At 34.0% G+C, this 17,293-nt stretch overlaps 2 protein-coding genes across 2 annotated transcripts; one reads left to right on the forward strand and one right to left on the reverse strand.

Annotated features, from left to right (window-relative positions):
* The first annotated feature begins 329 nt into the window (after nucleotides 1-329).
* hcls1 (hematopoietic cell-specific Lyn substrate 1) lies at nucleotides 330-13,920 on the forward strand. The gene is made up of 16 exons (XM_067427622.1): nucleotides 330-460; nucleotides 1,048-1,131; nucleotides 1,407-1,480; nucleotides 1,894-2,023; nucleotides 5,053-5,163; nucleotides 5,276-5,330; nucleotides 5,423-5,533; nucleotides 5,654-5,764; nucleotides 5,884-5,994; nucleotides 7,292-7,347; nucleotides 9,126-9,195; nucleotides 9,367-9,515; nucleotides 11,258-11,386; nucleotides 12,369-12,534; nucleotides 12,645-12,716; nucleotides 12,852-13,920. Exons 2-16 carry the CDS (start codon nucleotides 1,048-1,050, stop codon nucleotides 12,983-12,985), a joined length of 1,563 nt encoding a protein of 520 aa, XP_067283723.1. The 5' UTR covers nucleotides 330-460; the 3' UTR covers nucleotides 12,986-13,920.
* Nucleotides 13,921-14,051: 131 nt separating this feature from the next.
* llph (LLP homolog, long-term synaptic facilitation factor) lies at nucleotides 14,052-15,512 on the reverse strand. The gene is made up of 3 exons (XM_067427623.1): nucleotides 15,383-15,512; nucleotides 14,627-14,830; nucleotides 14,052-14,537 (listed from the first exon to the last, which is right to left on the reverse strand). The coding sequence occupies exons 2-3, from the start codon at nucleotides 14,817-14,819 to the stop codon at nucleotides 14,374-14,376; spliced, it is 357 nt and encodes a 118-aa protein (XP_067283724.1). The 5' UTR covers nucleotides 14,820-14,830; nucleotides 15,383-15,512; the 3' UTR covers nucleotides 14,052-14,373.
* Between the last annotated feature and the right edge of the window lie 1,781 nt (nucleotides 15,513-17,293).

Here is a 17,293-nt window from a genome sequence, read left to right on the forward strand (position 1 = left end):
CATATTGTAGCATATATTTAGAACACTTCATTCTTTTGTGTTCAAAATAAATAGACAATCATTGCATTTTGAGTCTTTTAACTTTGCCGTAATGCTTCACTCAAGTCGTCCTGCACAATTTGTTTTGCCTCCCACCTGACCCAAACGTAAAACGTTTCAACAAAGAATCATTAAAAACGTATTATTATACTACTAATATTACAAATAAGTTTATTCGTAATTTTTAAGATATTTGGACCACTTCCAAAATCAAGATTGTTATTTTAATCTATTTTTTTTTATTGAATTGGTGAAAAATGCACTGTTGAAACTCATGCGCGTGAACGCGTGTCCGACGCGCCTCTTCTGCAGTACGCGGCGCGCATTCGAGCGCAGGTCTGATTGCAGTTTATCGCGCACCGACACTGACACTGATACTAATAATTAACGGAGACAAAGCCGGGAATAAAAGCACTATAAAGTGAGTATTAACCATTATATTATCTTCTCATATTGTTCTTACGGATGCATTAAAAAAAAAAACACGAAACTTTTTAAGTCAGGAAGTGTGTTGATACATCGTGAGTTGTCATAACTTTTTTGTAGCAGGAAGTCAATTGTATTTTGTATGTAAGTTACATTAATTTTAACGTTACAGTGCTTGCATTACAGTGTTCAGGGTCTGATTACTGTAATTATTTAAAATGTATTTTCCGTGAAGTTTTGAAGATTGAATGTCTGATGCTCTTGAAAAATGAGGAACTTGCAAAACACAACACCACTTTCGACTCGTCTTTCATTTATAAAATTAAAACATGCAGTATGCTATTGCTAGCTGTTTCATATAGCATAACATATAGCTGTTTCACTCTTGACATTGTAAAGTTGACTATTTTACTACTGCTTTGTGTGTTATTAAAATAAGTCACTTACTGAAATGTTACTTTTTACGTCATAGGTATAGTTATATTTATATTGCTACATTTTAAGCATAATGCACAATACTCAAATGTCTCTACACAAGGAAATGTAACATAAGTCATGAAATCTTGGATTTTCTTTCTATAGATGTGGAAAGCTGTGGTGGGACATGATGTTAATGTGAAGGTCGAAACAGAGGGGGACGACTGGGATACAGATCCAAATTTTGAGGTATGCAGGTGGAGAAAACTCAAAAGCTCTCTAAAGGGACTTCTGTAAAACCGCTCCTGGAGGGTCACTGTCCTGCATAGTTTAGCTCTAGCTTGCCTCAACACACCTGCTTTGGAAGTGTCTAGTATGGCCTTGTAAGACGTTTATCAGCTGCTTCAGGTGGGTTTAAACTCTGCAGGACAGCGGCCCTCCAGGAGCAGGACTGGACATCCCTGGTTTAAGGTTAAGATTTCTAACAGCATATTTTATTATTCATTATTATTTCTGTGTTTCAGAACGATGTCTCAGAGCAGGAGCAGAGATGGGGTGCAAGAACCATAGAAGGATCAGGCCGAAAAGAACACATCAGGTAACACTTAATACACATCATACAGAAAATAATCTTATGATTTTAAATGATATGATAATATAGCAGGTTGCAATGTTCATTGAACTGAAAGTGCTGCTGAATAGAGCGTCACACTACGCAGTGAGGAAATAGGAAGTAGAAATGCTGTCGACTTGAGTTGCATTTCCTAATATGGACTGATAAGTTCAAGCTTACGTCATGTCAGAAGCGGAATAAGATGTTGCACTGATACACTGCCTTTTAAATATAATTGTGAGATATATCTATATAATTTATTTTTGTAACTTCTATGCTGAACATATAGATGAGCACCATAAACAAATGCACAGATCTGAGTGCTTAACAGAAGTGCCACATTCCATGGTAAATATGCAGCATGTAGTAACATGCGATGTGCCTGTTTTTGTGTACAGCATTGCAGATCTCAGGCAGAATGTGTCTCGGGAACATGAGGTGGTTAAGAAGAAAGAGATGGAACAGGGCCCTAAAGCTTCTTACGGCTATGGAGGGAAATTTGGAGTTGAGAAAGACAGAATGGACAAGGTTAGATGATTACAGTCCAAAATGTAAAGGTGCTGTCACATTTACTGGTGCTCTGCAAATTTTCCCTCACTGAATCCAGTCATTTCAATAGGAATCTCTACACAATTGGGAATTTCATGTGATGGCAAAATATTTCCCTAGGTAGATTTCGCAATTGCTTCAAGTTGGTCATGCAGATTCTCTCCTTTTATTAACAGAAAGCTGCTTGGTATGATCAGTAGTTCATACATCACTACAATATTAATAGACAATGGAACTTCTTGCCATCAAAATTTCACAGACAATTCGCTAATGTGAATGCATTGTACATCTATAAATATTTCATGGGAAGTAATTTGCATATACAGTAGTGACCAGGTGATGTCCGGCCTAAGCATATTGACATCTTCCCCCTTTATTCAAATAATATTAAGATTCTTACAAATAATTGGTAGCACTTTATTTTACAGTGTCCTTGTTACATATGTTACATGTACTTACCATACTAATAACAGTAATTGATGCATAAGTACATGCAACTAACCCTCAACAAAACCCTAATTCTACCATAACCCTATAGCAGGGTTTTTTGAACTTTATGATGCCAAGGACCCCCAAATATGATGAACCTTTTTATAATGGACCCCTTTCCTAAAATCCATCTATTTTTATGCATGAGAAAAAAAAAAGTTTAAACTAAGATAAGTAGTATGTGCGACATTATAAATACAATATATTGTTTCCAAACTTAAACTGGCTATGCTTAATGCTGAATGTATAAACATGAAGACAATTATTTGTATGAGAAACTTTCACAATAAATATATTTATGCAGCTTATGTGACCTGTTAAGAATACTGACAACAACCACAGTGAGCAAAATAAAAGGAACTATAGTGAAGAAAGACTCACTACAAAGATACAAAGCAAACATAAATTCTGGAAAGTATGTATATGGCAAGAAAGGAGAGAAATCTTTAGAAATTAAACAGTTAGAATGTTCGGTAGACTGCATTTTTGCTTTGTATTTTTATTCTCTGAAATTTTCTGGGGACCCCTTAGAACCTTCTGGAGGACCCCAGTTTGAAAACCCCTGGCCTATAGCAAGTACATGTAGTTAATTAACATCACTCAGTACTTAAATATATAATTTCACTGTAACAATGACACCGTAAAAAAGTGTAACCAAAGATTTTGTAAGCATATTGCCTAGTTATTGTAGACTGGGTAAGCCCTGCCCGTTCTGCCGGTGACTTGATTTCGCCCTGCAGCTCAGGCTGGAAACCTGTACATATTTTTATCCTGCTTCTGTTACAAATTTTTGAGGGGACCAATCACAAAGCGGCTTATCCACCTGGCACGCTATTAGCGAGTTTAACACTAATTGATAGATAGAGAACCGTTGGATTGTTGGTCTGAATGGTTGAAGGGCTATCCAATTGCATACAGAGTCATTATACTATGCCCGTTGATCACGGCTCTTGTGCAGTAGAATACAGAGCAGACTCCCTAGACCAATGTTCAATCTTAAAAGATTGAGCTTGGTCTGGTGATAGTCAGACAATAGTTATTGGTGATAACGCAATGAAAATGCCAAATTGTGCAGACATTATTTTTGACCAGCTTGTCATACAATGAAATTATGAACACATGCAAAAACAACAGAAAGCCAACATAATATTAATAACTGATTATGTTGTAGTCAATAGGGATGCACCGATACCGATTTGGGGTTAAAGGACAACTCTGAGGAATTTTTAAGTTTATCTTCATCATTATACCTTTGTGAGTACAGTCTATAGGAAGAAAAAAAAAAACGAACCGGATTGGTGCTTCCAACATGGAGTTATTACAGTTAATGCCCAGAGCCCCCACTCAGCTAAAACGGCAGCTATGGGGGCATAAACGTAAAGGGTGTCTTTGTGCCTCTTAACAGACACAAAATACAATTAAAATGTCTGTCCGACATGAACAAAGCCTTTAAATGACAACGAAAGCCGTTTAGCCTTTAATACTGATTTTAACAAACAATAATTGTCCGATTCTGATATTTGTCACTTGCTCTCTTAATTTTAACTTTTGTCAGTAAAATATATATTTTTTTGATCATGTTTTAAATCAGCAAAGTGCAAATATGCATACATTAAGGTACAAATTATTTCTAATGAACATTGATTGGATATGTTCAACATTCAGCAGGCCAACATAAATGCATAAATACAACAGAACAAAGATACATGTTAAACAAACAGTGCTTTTAGGAAGGTTAAACACTTCAGGGCCAGGAATAAAGTAAAAAAATGTAAAATAATTGCATATTCTTCAATGTATAAATTAAATGTAACTGTATATATGTATAAATGTGTGTATATATATATATATATATATATATATATATATATATATATATATATATATATATATATATATATATATATATATATATATATATATATATTTATTTATTAATCCTTATGAAAGTTACAAAAGTTATTTAGTCAAGAGTAGTGAGCATTTTTTTGTTGTTGTTGTTGTCTTTTGTTGTTTGATTCACATTAAAATGCTGACAGCATTGGATTCTGGATTAATCTCGGATTATGAAACATACATTATACATCTTGTGTATATACAGTATATGCCTTAATGCAGTTAAGGCATATACTTAATTAATAAACCATTGGTTTGTTATATCTGCATTTTTCATAACCAATATTCCTATGGTTCTTAAGTGATAAAAAATTGTCTGATACATCAGTGCATCTCTAGTAGTCTCCATGTATAATTGTTCATGTGAGCTTTTTGTTTTTCCATTTTTCTGCATAGTAAAATAAAACCTGTAGCTTTAGTTTGCCCTTTTTTGCCAAATAAATTTGTCAGATAAAAACTTTTTTTTAATACCAAATTTACTCCACCACTCTTGACCCCTACTGTATTTATGTATATTTAATCTTGCATTGTCATTTGCACAAGGTTTGATGACACCAAATGCTATTAGTTTGATGATATTAGATGATTTTAATTAAAAAAAAGTATGTGTTGAATTTTTCCAGGGTGCTTTAGGGCACAGCTATGTGGCGGAGGTTGAACAGCACTCATCCCAGAAAGATGCAGCAAAGGGTTTTGGGGGAAAATATGGTGTTCAGAAGGACCGTGTGGACAAGGTCAGAATCCCTCTCACTATCCTATGATTAATTTTTTAATAAATGTGGTTGTATAATATAAATAAATAAATTAATAGACAGTTAGAATTACTTTATTATTAATTTTCTACAGTCTGCCATGAGCTACGAGTACAAGGGTGAGGTTCAGCAGCATGCATCTCAAAAAGGTACTCGTTCATTCTTAAAACTTCAGACTATGTATCTTCTCGGTTTTATCTTTTTTTTTTTCTTTAATAGTCATTTCTTTACTGTTCATAAGATTATGCTAAAGGTTTTGGTGGCAAGTATGGTGTACAGAAAGAGAGAGTTGACAAGGCTGCAATGGGATACGACTATAAAGGCGAGACTGAGAAACATCAATCACAGAAAGGTATTTTTGATCTCAGCTGTGTTATTGACCAGCATCCTGGTCCCTTAATTCATATTTTGTTGTCCTTTTGGTAGAAAAATAATTTATAAAGCATAAATCTGTTTTCTTAAAATCTCACAGACTACTCAAAAGGCTTTGGGGGAAAATACGGCGTGGAAAAAGAAAAGGTTGACAAAGCTGCTTTGGGTTACGACTACAAAGGAGAAACAGAGAAACACCAGTCACAGAAAGGTACGTTTAATTTCCGCTGTTATATAGACTAGCATCCTGGTCCTCAGAATTATGTTTTATAAACTATTCTTCCACCAAAAGGAGGCCAAAATAAGGATTGTTTTCTGATCATCTCACAGACTACGCAAAAGGTTTTGGGGGAAAATACGGTGTGGAAAAAGAAAAGGTTGACAAGGCTGCTTTGGGTTACGACTACAAAGGAGAAACAGAGAAACATCAGTCACAAAAAGGTACTGTAAATATTCCCTGAGATCACTTGACTTATGTGAAACTGTTTGAAAATATTTATATTTATTTCGATGTTTTGTAATGATTTCTATAGCATAGGCTGCATTAGTGTCACATCACTTGGTATCCGTCTCTGAATGTCTCGGACTTTAGGGCCTCTGCCACAACTTGTGACCCCTTTTCGTACTTTTTTTTTTTTTTTTTACAAGGGTGACAAAAAGGGTGTTTTCTAACATTAGATGATTGAAAATGGTAGCTGGGGTCCTTGTGATCTTCTTGCGCTGTATTCTCTGTAGGGAACTACTTTATGGAATTTTTTAAGGGGCCCTGATATTTGGCCTGAGGGTTTGAATACCTCGGCTCTTTGGAAATCAATTCTGATTTTCCAGACAAAACATATCAAAGTTCATATTACAACATGTGATGTATTAAACTGAAAACTGAAGCTTTAGATGCAACACTTGTTGATATTACTTTTTCTTTTCTTTTTTCTTCCCTACCCCTAAACCTACCCACCGAACTAACCTATCACATGAATCAATCTGCATTTTTACTTTCTAAAAAAAACTCATCCGGTATGATTTATAAGCATTTTGAAAAGTGGGGACATGGCCAATGTCCTCATTTTATTCTCTTCTTGTAATATCTATGTCATACCCATGTCATTATACACATTTGTGTCCTCATATGCCATGAAAACTTGCTGATTTTTGGTCTTTATTCATCATGTCTTTTCCTTGGGTCTTTAGCTGTAAATTAACCTAAAATATATGATTAACGAAGACCAGGAGTCAGGAGTATAATCAATTGCAGAATTTTTATTTACTGAAGAATAGTTTGTAGTTTCATTAGCAGAATTCAGCTTCAACTTTGCACAGGTCACTAAACTAAGCCATTACTCCAGGTTGAATCTGATTCTAAGAAGTAGATAAACTTAGAAAATTTCCACATATGGACTAATAGGCAGAAGCATATCTCCCTTGATTATCTGGATGACACCAGGATCCTGACTTTAAGGTGTGACGTGACCCACAAGGTCACAAATCTGTGTTTCTAGGCTCCATCTTGTCGGAAAACTAGTAATTTCACCTTCATTTCACCTGGTTAGTCAAGCTCTTGCTTTAATCAGGGATTAAAGCAAAACACACTGATAGCAAGTTTTTTTCCTTCAATAAGAGGTACAGACAATATTCGTCCTTATAGTGATTGAAGATGAAAAGTAAAGTAAATGCTAATATTTGGTCACATCGGCGACAGACTAAAAAGACCCTTCAATATGTGTGTGTATTATTATTTTAGACTATGCAAAGGGTTTCGGAGGACGTTATGGAGTCGAAGCAGATCGCATGGATAAGGTACATTTCAAGGATTTTTATCATGCCATTATTATTAAAGCCTGTTTCTGTTTTAGAGTAAACAAATAAATAGAAAGATAATATTCGGATAATGTTTAAAATAAAGAAGTCACATTGCGAGAAGCAAAGTCACCATTGAGAAAATTAGCAAGATTTCAAGAAATAGTCACAGGTGTGAGATTAGGTACATTGCGAGATATACGAACATAAATCGAAATTGAGAAAAAAAGTTGCAGTTGTATGAGAGTTGCACTTACAACGATTATAGACAGTTACATTGCAATATATGCATAAAGTTGTAATTGTGAGAAATATAATCATAATTGTGAGATATAGTCACATTGCTATATATATATATATATATATTTATATATATATAATATATGACAAATCATAAATACAAGAAAGTTGCGATCGAAATTTTTTTTTTGCACTTACAAGAAATGTAGTCATAGTTGTGAGATATTGCAATATAAACGTAGTCACAATTGTGCGAAATAAAGCTGCACTTACAAGGAATTTAATCAGTTGTGAGATAGTCACATTACGATTTTATATGGCATGTTAAACTTAAGAGATAAAAAGTCGCAGTTGTGTGAATAAAGTTGCACTTACAAGAAATATAGTCGCAGCTGTGAGATATAGTCACATTGCAATATAAATGTAAAGTCATAATTGTGATAAATAAATTTGTACTAACAAGAACTATAATCACAGTTGTGAGATATACGTGAAGTCATTATGATTTATACGGCAAGTTGAAATTACAAGAAAAAAGTCGCAATTGTATGGCAAGCCGTTTTGTTTTTATTAATTTACAGGACTGGAATTCTTGATATCAACAATTAGATTTTCACACGTTACCATAGTCTGCCATTTAAATTCAGTTGTTGATATCAGGGCTGGACTTCTTGATATCAACAACTGATTTCCTAATATCAACAATTTAATTATTGATATCAACTATTCCATTCCTGATATCAACAATTAGAATTGCTGATACCAATAATTTAATTGTCGATATCAAGAATTCAATTCCTGCTATCAATATAATTTCCGATATCTAAAATGGCTTTCTTACTAGTAATAAACACATTAATGATATCAGAAATTAACATTGTCACTGGTGGCAATTGAATTGTTGATATCAAAAATGAAATTTTTACTAGTAGCAACTCACTTGTTTATCAAGAATTCAATTTGAATGACAGCCTATGGGGACATTTTGCTAATGAAAATACAATTACTGATATCAAGAATTAGCATTTTAACTTGCTTAATTGTTGAAATCAAGAATTCAAATCCTGTGAATGAATAAAAGTCACAACGGCTTGCCATACAATTGTGTGATAAAGTTGCACTTACAAGAAAAACAGTCACAGTTGTGAGATAGACACATTGCAAAATATAAGTGTAGTCGAAATTGAGAAAAAAAGTTGCACATGTTGTGAGATAGTCTCATTGTTATTTATATGGCAAGTTGAAATTACGAGATAAATAAAGTTGCAGTTGTGTGTGTAAGTTGCATTTTGGAGAAACATAGTTACATTGTGAAATACACGTCGTCACAATTGTGAGAAATTGTAAGAGTTACAGCTTTTAGATATAGTCACAATGCGAGTGCAATTACGAAAAACAAGGTGAGATATGAATTCTTCTAAATTCTCTCTCTCTCTCTTTTTTGATTGTGAGGCAGAAATGGTATTCCATGCATTATTCATTTGACATGACAGTTTCCCAGTGAATGTACATAGTGTTTTTTTTTCTTTTTCTCATAGAGTGCAGCTTCCTTCAGTGAGATGGAGTCACCATCATCAGCATATGAAAAGCCTCAAGCTTTCGAGGCCTGTGAGTGTTTGTTGTACAAGTCTATGGAAATTATACATTTGATATGTTTTTTTTTTTTTTTTTTTTGAGTAGTGATGTAATAGCATTCATGCATTTTAAGTGCTGAATAAGGGTTCATATACTTTTCAGGGACACTGTAAATACTTGATTATCTGTTCTTTGTGTTTATAGCAAGTGTAGGAGCTGGAAACCTTAAGGCTCGGTTTGAGAACATGGCAAAGGCCTCAGATGATGAAAACAGGAAGAGAGCAGAGGAGGAGAGAGGCAGAAGACTTGCTAGAGAGAAGAGAGAACGGGAAGAGGCACAACGCAAACAGGAGGTATATATATATATATATATATATATATATATATATATATATATATATATATATATATATATATATATATATATATAAATAACGCTATACAATATTGTTATATTGAGGTATACAATATAACTATATGTTGATATTAGGGGAAAAAAGTTTATTTACAGGGTGTCCGCGGGGTTTTAAAAAGTATTAAAAAGTGATAAATCAAAATGGTCAAATTTAAGGCCATTAAAAGTGTTAAATGTGGTCTCAGAGGTATTATTTTTTTCCAAATTAGGTATTATTTTTTTAGACTATCAGGTGTCCTATTCTGATTGAAATTCTATCTGCGTTCGCGTTCGTTTTTTTAAATATGGGCTTTAGCATATCTGGGCACATAATCAAAGATCTTTTGTCTCCGTCTCAACGTATGTTTGATGCTGACGTCATATTCAGTGATCGTTCGGCATCATCTCAGAACACTGTGCGCTCAACAGAAGGGGCTGGCTTACGTTTTATTTTAGACTTGCTTCAAGGCATATCTTCAATGACTATCCTCTTAAGAGAAATTTTAAATGATTCATATAAAGTCTAAAATGAACAAAAAGATTTGTGAGAGAATGAGGCGCGATCCATAGACAGTGAGATCCGCGTGTCTGTCTGCTCTTAAAGGGACAGCAGCCAATAAAGCTTCCTGTCAGTAAAGTTAAAGAACAAAAGGAACAGTGAAAATGACTCGCTGCTCTTGACTAAATAACTTTTGTAGCTTTAATAAGGATTAACTATTTAATTTATAGTTTATGCAGTGCAGACTGCATATAACTTTGATAACTTTATAACATTTCTGTATATTTCCTAACTGTTAAGACAGGAAGGGCAGGAGTAAACATGACATTTATTATGGGTTTATGTTAGCATTGTTTTAAGTTTACCTAAATTAAAATTTTTATATTTTTGAAGCCTAATAATAAATGTAAAAAAATAAATAAATCAGTAGCTGTATTAATATCAGTAATACTGGCCTTCATTCATAATAAGATGTCATTTAAACAAGTATTTAAAATATACTGTCTTTATGTTGTTTCTACATTAATTTGATTAACTGTGAAATTATTATATAAAAAAATATATTAAAAACGTACAAAAACATTTCTTTTTTTATTGCGATTAACCACAGAAAAAAATGTGTGATTAATCTAGTTAAAGTTTATAATCGATTGACAGCACTAGTTTTTAGTATTTTGTTAAATTCAACAACTTATCACAGTTATAGAAATGTAATATTTGGCTCAGGTTTTGTTGTTGGAAAAAAAACACTAAATAATTTAATTGCTGAATTACCAATTATTAATTGAAATCAAATGTGTATGCAGTAATGCTTCTCCTTAACCGACCTTTTTGAATGTTGAGATCTATTTTATTGTGTCTGAATGATAACAGATTTCCTCCTGGTGTCGATTATAAATCTATTCTTTTTTGTATGTTATATATGTCAAAATCTGTGTAAATAATAGAAAGGTCGCTGATTAATACTTGCAATTTAGTGTTGTGATGGTTTTAAAAAATATTCTGAAGGTAGTAAAAAAGGCATTAAAAAGTAGTAAATTTAAATGAAGGATTGCTGTATATACCCTGATTTAAGTGCAACACATTATATATAATGTGTTGCACTTAAATGGAAACATATGACAACAATAGATAGCCCACCCACACACACCAGCCTTGTCTTTTTCACACACTAATGAACACTAATGATCTTCTCTATCAAGGAGAAGAGCCAGCATGAAGAGGAGGAAGTGGATCAGAGACCTCCTCCTGTGCCAGCATCCCAGAAACCCACAAAGGTGTTCAGAAAATTGCCTGAAATTCCCAGCGATGAACCAGTGACAGAAGCTCAGGCAAGACCCATTTTGTTATATTGTTGATGCTCATTTGAAATAAGAGTTTGATCATTCTTAAGACATACTCTAATGCTCATAAACGCAAAACTCCCACCATATACGGAAACCATTATGACATCATAACTATGAGTACATTAACATACTGATTCCCAAATCTATACATAAACAGTTTTAATATTCAGCAACCTGGTGGGGCTTTTTTATTACTCATCTCACACGTGAACAGCCATAAAAGGCTGAACAGTTTCGCACATTTTCGGTGTGTGTCTGCATGAGGTAATCCGAGCTGCTAACACAAGCCCTTAAAGCTCTGCCCTCTTCTTGAAAGGGGGCAGTGAGCAGCAGCTCATTTGCATTTAAAGGGACACTCACAAAAACTTTGTATTTTTGCTCACCCTCAAAAAGTGACAATTTTAACATGCTGGATATTATTAGCTAAAACTTCCCATACACACTCTGAGAACATCAAATACTAATTTTACATCTTGTTAAAAGGGGCATTATAGGACCACTTTAAAATATGTCTATATAGTTGTTTTAATACATTTTTATTTCAGTTTTAGATTAGAAATTTAACTGGGACCGGTAAGCAACAACTCAGAACGTAGGGTAACACTATTTTACAGTGTCCTTGTTATATATGTTACTGCAACTAATCTTAAGCCTAACCCTACAGTGAGTATATACTGTATAGTTAATTAATATGACTCAGTACTTAACATTTTAATTACACTATAAGAACATTTTAAAATGAATTGTAACCAACCCTAGCAAATAATAAACATAATATTGTGGTAAAATTACTTAGAACTGCATAGCAGTGCCTCAAATTTTCTTAAAAATGTAAAAAGTCTAATTGTTGCTTCTTCTGTAACCATGAAGTTGTTAAAATGTAAGGCACAATTAAGACAAGTAATGAATAGTATTTTTAAGCTCTTATACTAAAAGGATTGATCATCAGTTTCTCTGTGTGTTTCAGGTGGAGGATCAGCCTGACTATGAGGAGCCGCCATCTCTGCCGCCACGCACAGAGGAGATGTTTGAAGAGGAGGAGCCAGAGCCGGAGCAAGTGTATGCTGAATGTGATTCTGACCCCATACCTCAGGACCAAGATTATGAGGATATTGGCTTATGTGCTTCCGAAGGTTTGACATACGCGTACACATTTACTTAGTCGGTAGTGTGATCAAGGGTAGATTAAAAATTTCTATAAATGTTTGTGATAATAACAGCTGTAATTCCACTTTTTCATAAGATGTTGATCATGATTATGAAGATCTAACTGGAGGGGGACAAACAGCAAGAGCCATTTATGACTACCAAGGAGGTACGTACAACCATAACAGCAACTGATAATGACATAATTCCATCCTTTAACTGACTCTCAAGAACGATACCTTTTAATTTCTGAGTGTTTTTAGTTTTAGTTTACTATTATGAATATCATTCTTAACTCTTTTAGAGGCCAATGACGAGATCTCCTTCATGCCAGATGACATCATCACTAACATTGAGATGGTGGATGAGGGTTGGTGGAAAGGAATGTGTCATGGTCGCACTGGCCTGTTTCCTGCCAGCTTTGTGGAGCTCATGTAGTTACTAATAACCAATGATCAAATATGTTTTTAGCCACTTGCAGACAATTCTTTTTATTGCATTTGTTCTGACATACAAGTGCAATATACTAATATGTTTTTTTTTTTTTTTTTAATAAGCCTGTGTCTATTAACTGAACAAAATTTTCTATTCAATGCACATGGTTAGTTACCAGATAACTTGGACAACTTTTTTCTATAATGTTCGTTTAAAATACAAATGATTATTTGCACTACCGTTCAAAAGTTTGGGGTAGATTTTTCTGTGTTTTTGAAAGAAGTGTATTATGTTCACCATGGCTGCATTTATTTGATCAAAATGCAGTAAAAAACTAATATTGTGAAATATTAGGAAAAACATTTTCTTTTTTTATATATTTTTAAATGTAATTTATTCTTGTGATGGCAAAGCAAATTTTTAGCATCATTACTCCAGTCTACAATCATTCTAATATTTTTGTTTGTTGTAAAGAAACATGTATTATCATTATCAATGCTGAAAACAGTTATGCTGCTTAATATTTTTGTGGACACCTTGGTCAATTATTTTTCAGAATTCTTCGATGAATAAAGTATACATCATTTATTTTAAATATTTTTTTACTGCCACTTTTGATCAATTTAATGCATATTCTGATTAATAGTATTTCTTTAAAATATTTTGAACGGTAGTGTATGTATTGTGACACATTAAATACATTTGCAAAGGTCTGAATTTTCAAACAAAAAGTATTGTAGCATATTGTGTAAGTTGTTAGCTGTTAATTTCAAACTTTAGTGCAATTATAGATTTTGCTTGGTAAAGAGATTTAATGCAGAGGTATAACAGTGCTTTACACGTCATTTCATGCTTCAAGATTTATGCCGAGCAACAAGTTTATGCTTGTTTCTTTGACTCAATGTTATGCATTTGTGTTGACCACAAAATAAAAGACAACTTTTCCCATGAGGAATATTGAATTTATTAAGATTTTAAAAAAAGGATGCACATCCATAATTGTGTCTGCAAAGAAAATACATAATACTTCACAACTTCAAAGTAAAGCAGACCCACAGAGTAACATGGATTGAACTAGAGAGAAAAATGTTTTATTAGAAGAGTCGCTTGTATGGTACGCTGAATGCAGGAAACGTACAGTGTTTTTACTCTCCTCTTACTCTTTACTCTAGTGAACAGAAGAACCTTGAACATGATGTTCAATCACAGTGTCTGTCACCAACAGATTGCCATTACATTTTACAACTGCAAACACCGTACAGAATTTTTCTGCACAAGGGTGCGTGAAAAGTCCATAGAAACATACAAACTGTACATGAAAATGATGCACAGCGAGGCTCCTATACAGCTTTTACTGGAATAATGTCCACACTCAAAGCAGTTCAGTTCATCTACCAGGCAAGACCCTTCTTTGTCTTAGGTTTTCCTTTTTTAGCCGAACGTTTGGCTTTCACCTTTCTCGCCTCCCTTTGGTTCATCCAGACCGGATACCGTCCTTGATCATCCAACATTGTCTTTTTACTGCGTTTAGTGTCCAAATCCATCTTTCCGCCATCTGTTTCAAAGCAACAACAGATGGAATTGAATAATAAAATACAAAGCTTACTATAACTACAAGTGCTAAATGTTTCTATAAAAGCTCACCATCTTCTGGTTTCTCAATCACTTTCTCAGGCGGCACCACAGTGGCGATCTCGGCTACATCTTTCATGGTGATCTCTCCTTTCTCTCCCTGACCCAACACTGTTTTGAGTCGTGCCAGTTCTTTGGGGGCATTTTTCTTTCTTTTCTCCGCCCTCATCTTCCTCTTCCTCTTGCTGCGTAAACTCTTTGCCATCCTGATGGAAACTAGGGTGATAAAAAGGTCACACACTGCATATTACATATATACATAAAATAATTACAAGTATCCCTTTCTATCTGGGCTGAAAAACAATGTTCCTTGATATTTCCAGTTTTCATGACCATGTCGGTCACGATTTTTTGGTATCTCCCACATCAGACACCTGATTTGCCTCATAATTAAGACTTCGTTACTCTTGCATCCTCTGACAATCTAGTGAGATACCTAAAATATGTCAAATTTTGCAACTCCACTCCAAAAACACTCATGCAGACCTCAGATCCGGTAACAATGATCGTTCATAACATATCTGAAATTATCTTAGTTACCAATCACCCATATATCTTTGAGTATATTTAGAAGCAAGAGATTTGTGAAAGAAAACGATGTGTGTTAGCCAGTTAGCCACCTCATGTGCAAAAATACATTTTTACTTCAAATAGACAACACGTAAAAGCACCGTTTATAGACGTAACTATTGCCAATATACGGACTTCTATATTTATTCTGTATTTACACATCTTCAAATCTGTATTTACATTCGTTCTGTAACTTACATGTATCTTCACAACGCCTCTGGATACACGTGTATCTGTGTACAGCTGCCGCAAAGCAAAAGTGCTTTTTTCGACAGTTCCGAATTTGCGACAAAACATCCCTTGTTGACGGCTCGTGGGCCTCGCGCGATTAGCCCTGTAGATGGCGGCAGAACAACGGCCTACTTACAATCCTAACCTTTGTAAAATTGCAAGTGAGTTAAAGTACAAATATACCGGGAAAATATATTATAAATTATGTCCTGCTTCCAACTGAAGCATTGTCTCAATTTAGAAGTGAACATTTTCTTTCTTAATCCAAGCTCAAAATCCTGAGACAACTATTAGTAAGTAGATTTTTTTTCCTGAAAAATGTGTGAAGGCTGTTGCTCTTGGCCCTAAGCTGTTTGTTTTGACCGGCCCAGCATGTCGAATTTTGTCTGAACTAACAGTATTGTGTGACAAACTGTTTGTGTGACTCATGGCAGATGGATGGAAGACAGGAAAACTCATTTGAAAAACAATTATTTTTGCAATTCCTTTTGGTGAGGCTAGTAGTGCTGAAATTACACACTTGACCTGTAAAAGGCCCTGGTACATGGCTCGACGATGCATTTTTTTCTTCTTCACCGTGGTGACAAAGGGGTCAAGGTTAGGTGGGTTAAACGCTGGTTTCAGTTGCAAATTTTGCATTGTATTCTAGTAGATTTGTGGCCAATGGTTGATTTGTTTTAGAAGTGCTTTGACATTACCGTAAGTGTTTCAGTCTGTGTTGTCATTGTCATTTCCCTGCAGTCTTTTTGGTGTGTTTAAAATAAATTATATATATTAGTATTATTTATTTATTTATTTGCATTTTATATTTGCATTTTATTTGCCGTAGCTACACTAGCACATGGTTTTGCAAACTACAGTCCAGAGCAGAAAAAGGTACTAGAGGTTCTGTAAATATAAGATGTGATTAAAATTGAGTTGCTTTATTACACATTCTTTTTTTCTCTCCTTTCATGTAGAACAACGGCCAAAGTGCAAAACTTTCCTGGAAAGATACAGTTGCAAGAAAAAGTTTGTGAACCGCTTGCAGAATCTGTGAAAATGAAATAAAAGAGATCATACAAAATAAGAGAGATCATACAAACTGCACATTATTTTTTATTATTTTAGAAATATATATATATATATATATATATATATATATATATATATATATATATATATATATATATATATATATATATATATATTTAAATATTTTACATATTTATTAATTAATTGTTTTTACATATAGTCAACAAGACAAAAAAGCTGAATTTATTTAAATGATCACGTTCAAAAGTTTATGAACCCTTGATTCTTATTACCGTGTGTTACCTGGATGATTTTATTTTTTTATATTTTGGTGCTGTGATGGTTGTTCATTGTTTGTCCTGAGCTGTTAAACTGCCGTTTTCTTTTTTCAGAAAAATCCTCCAGGTCCTGCAAACTCTTCAGTTTTCCAGCATCTTGTACATATTTGAACCCTTTCCACCAGTGACTGTATGAAAGCCATCTTTTAGTAAGTATATTCTGTTGCTTCCAAAGGGCAGTACTAAATTAAGAAAAATGCTAAACAAATAAAGAAATATTTGGACACACTCATCCTGTTCAAATGTTTTTTGTTGTTGTATTTGAGTCCCTCAATTGTCCTCAGTGTGAAAAGAGGGGTCTCAAAACCATACAGTCATTGCTGGAAAGGGTTTAAATATGCAAAAGATGCTGGAAAACTGAAGAGTTTTTAGGACTTGGAGGATTTTTCTGAAGAACATTAGACTGTTTAATTGCTCAGGAGAAACAAGAGATTCAAAAACAACCATCACAAAAGAAATAATCAGCCGGGGATCATCCAGGTAATAACACGCAGTATTAAGAATCAAGGGTTCATAAACTTGTGAA

The sequence above is a fragment of the Pseudorasbora parva genome, chromosome 20 (assembly GCF_024679245.1).
Source record: "Pseudorasbora parva isolate DD20220531a chromosome 20, ASM2467924v1, whole genome shotgun sequence".
In the NCBI taxonomy this organism is placed as follows: domain Eukaryota; kingdom Metazoa; phylum Chordata; class Actinopteri; order Cypriniformes; family Gobionidae; genus Pseudorasbora; species Pseudorasbora parva.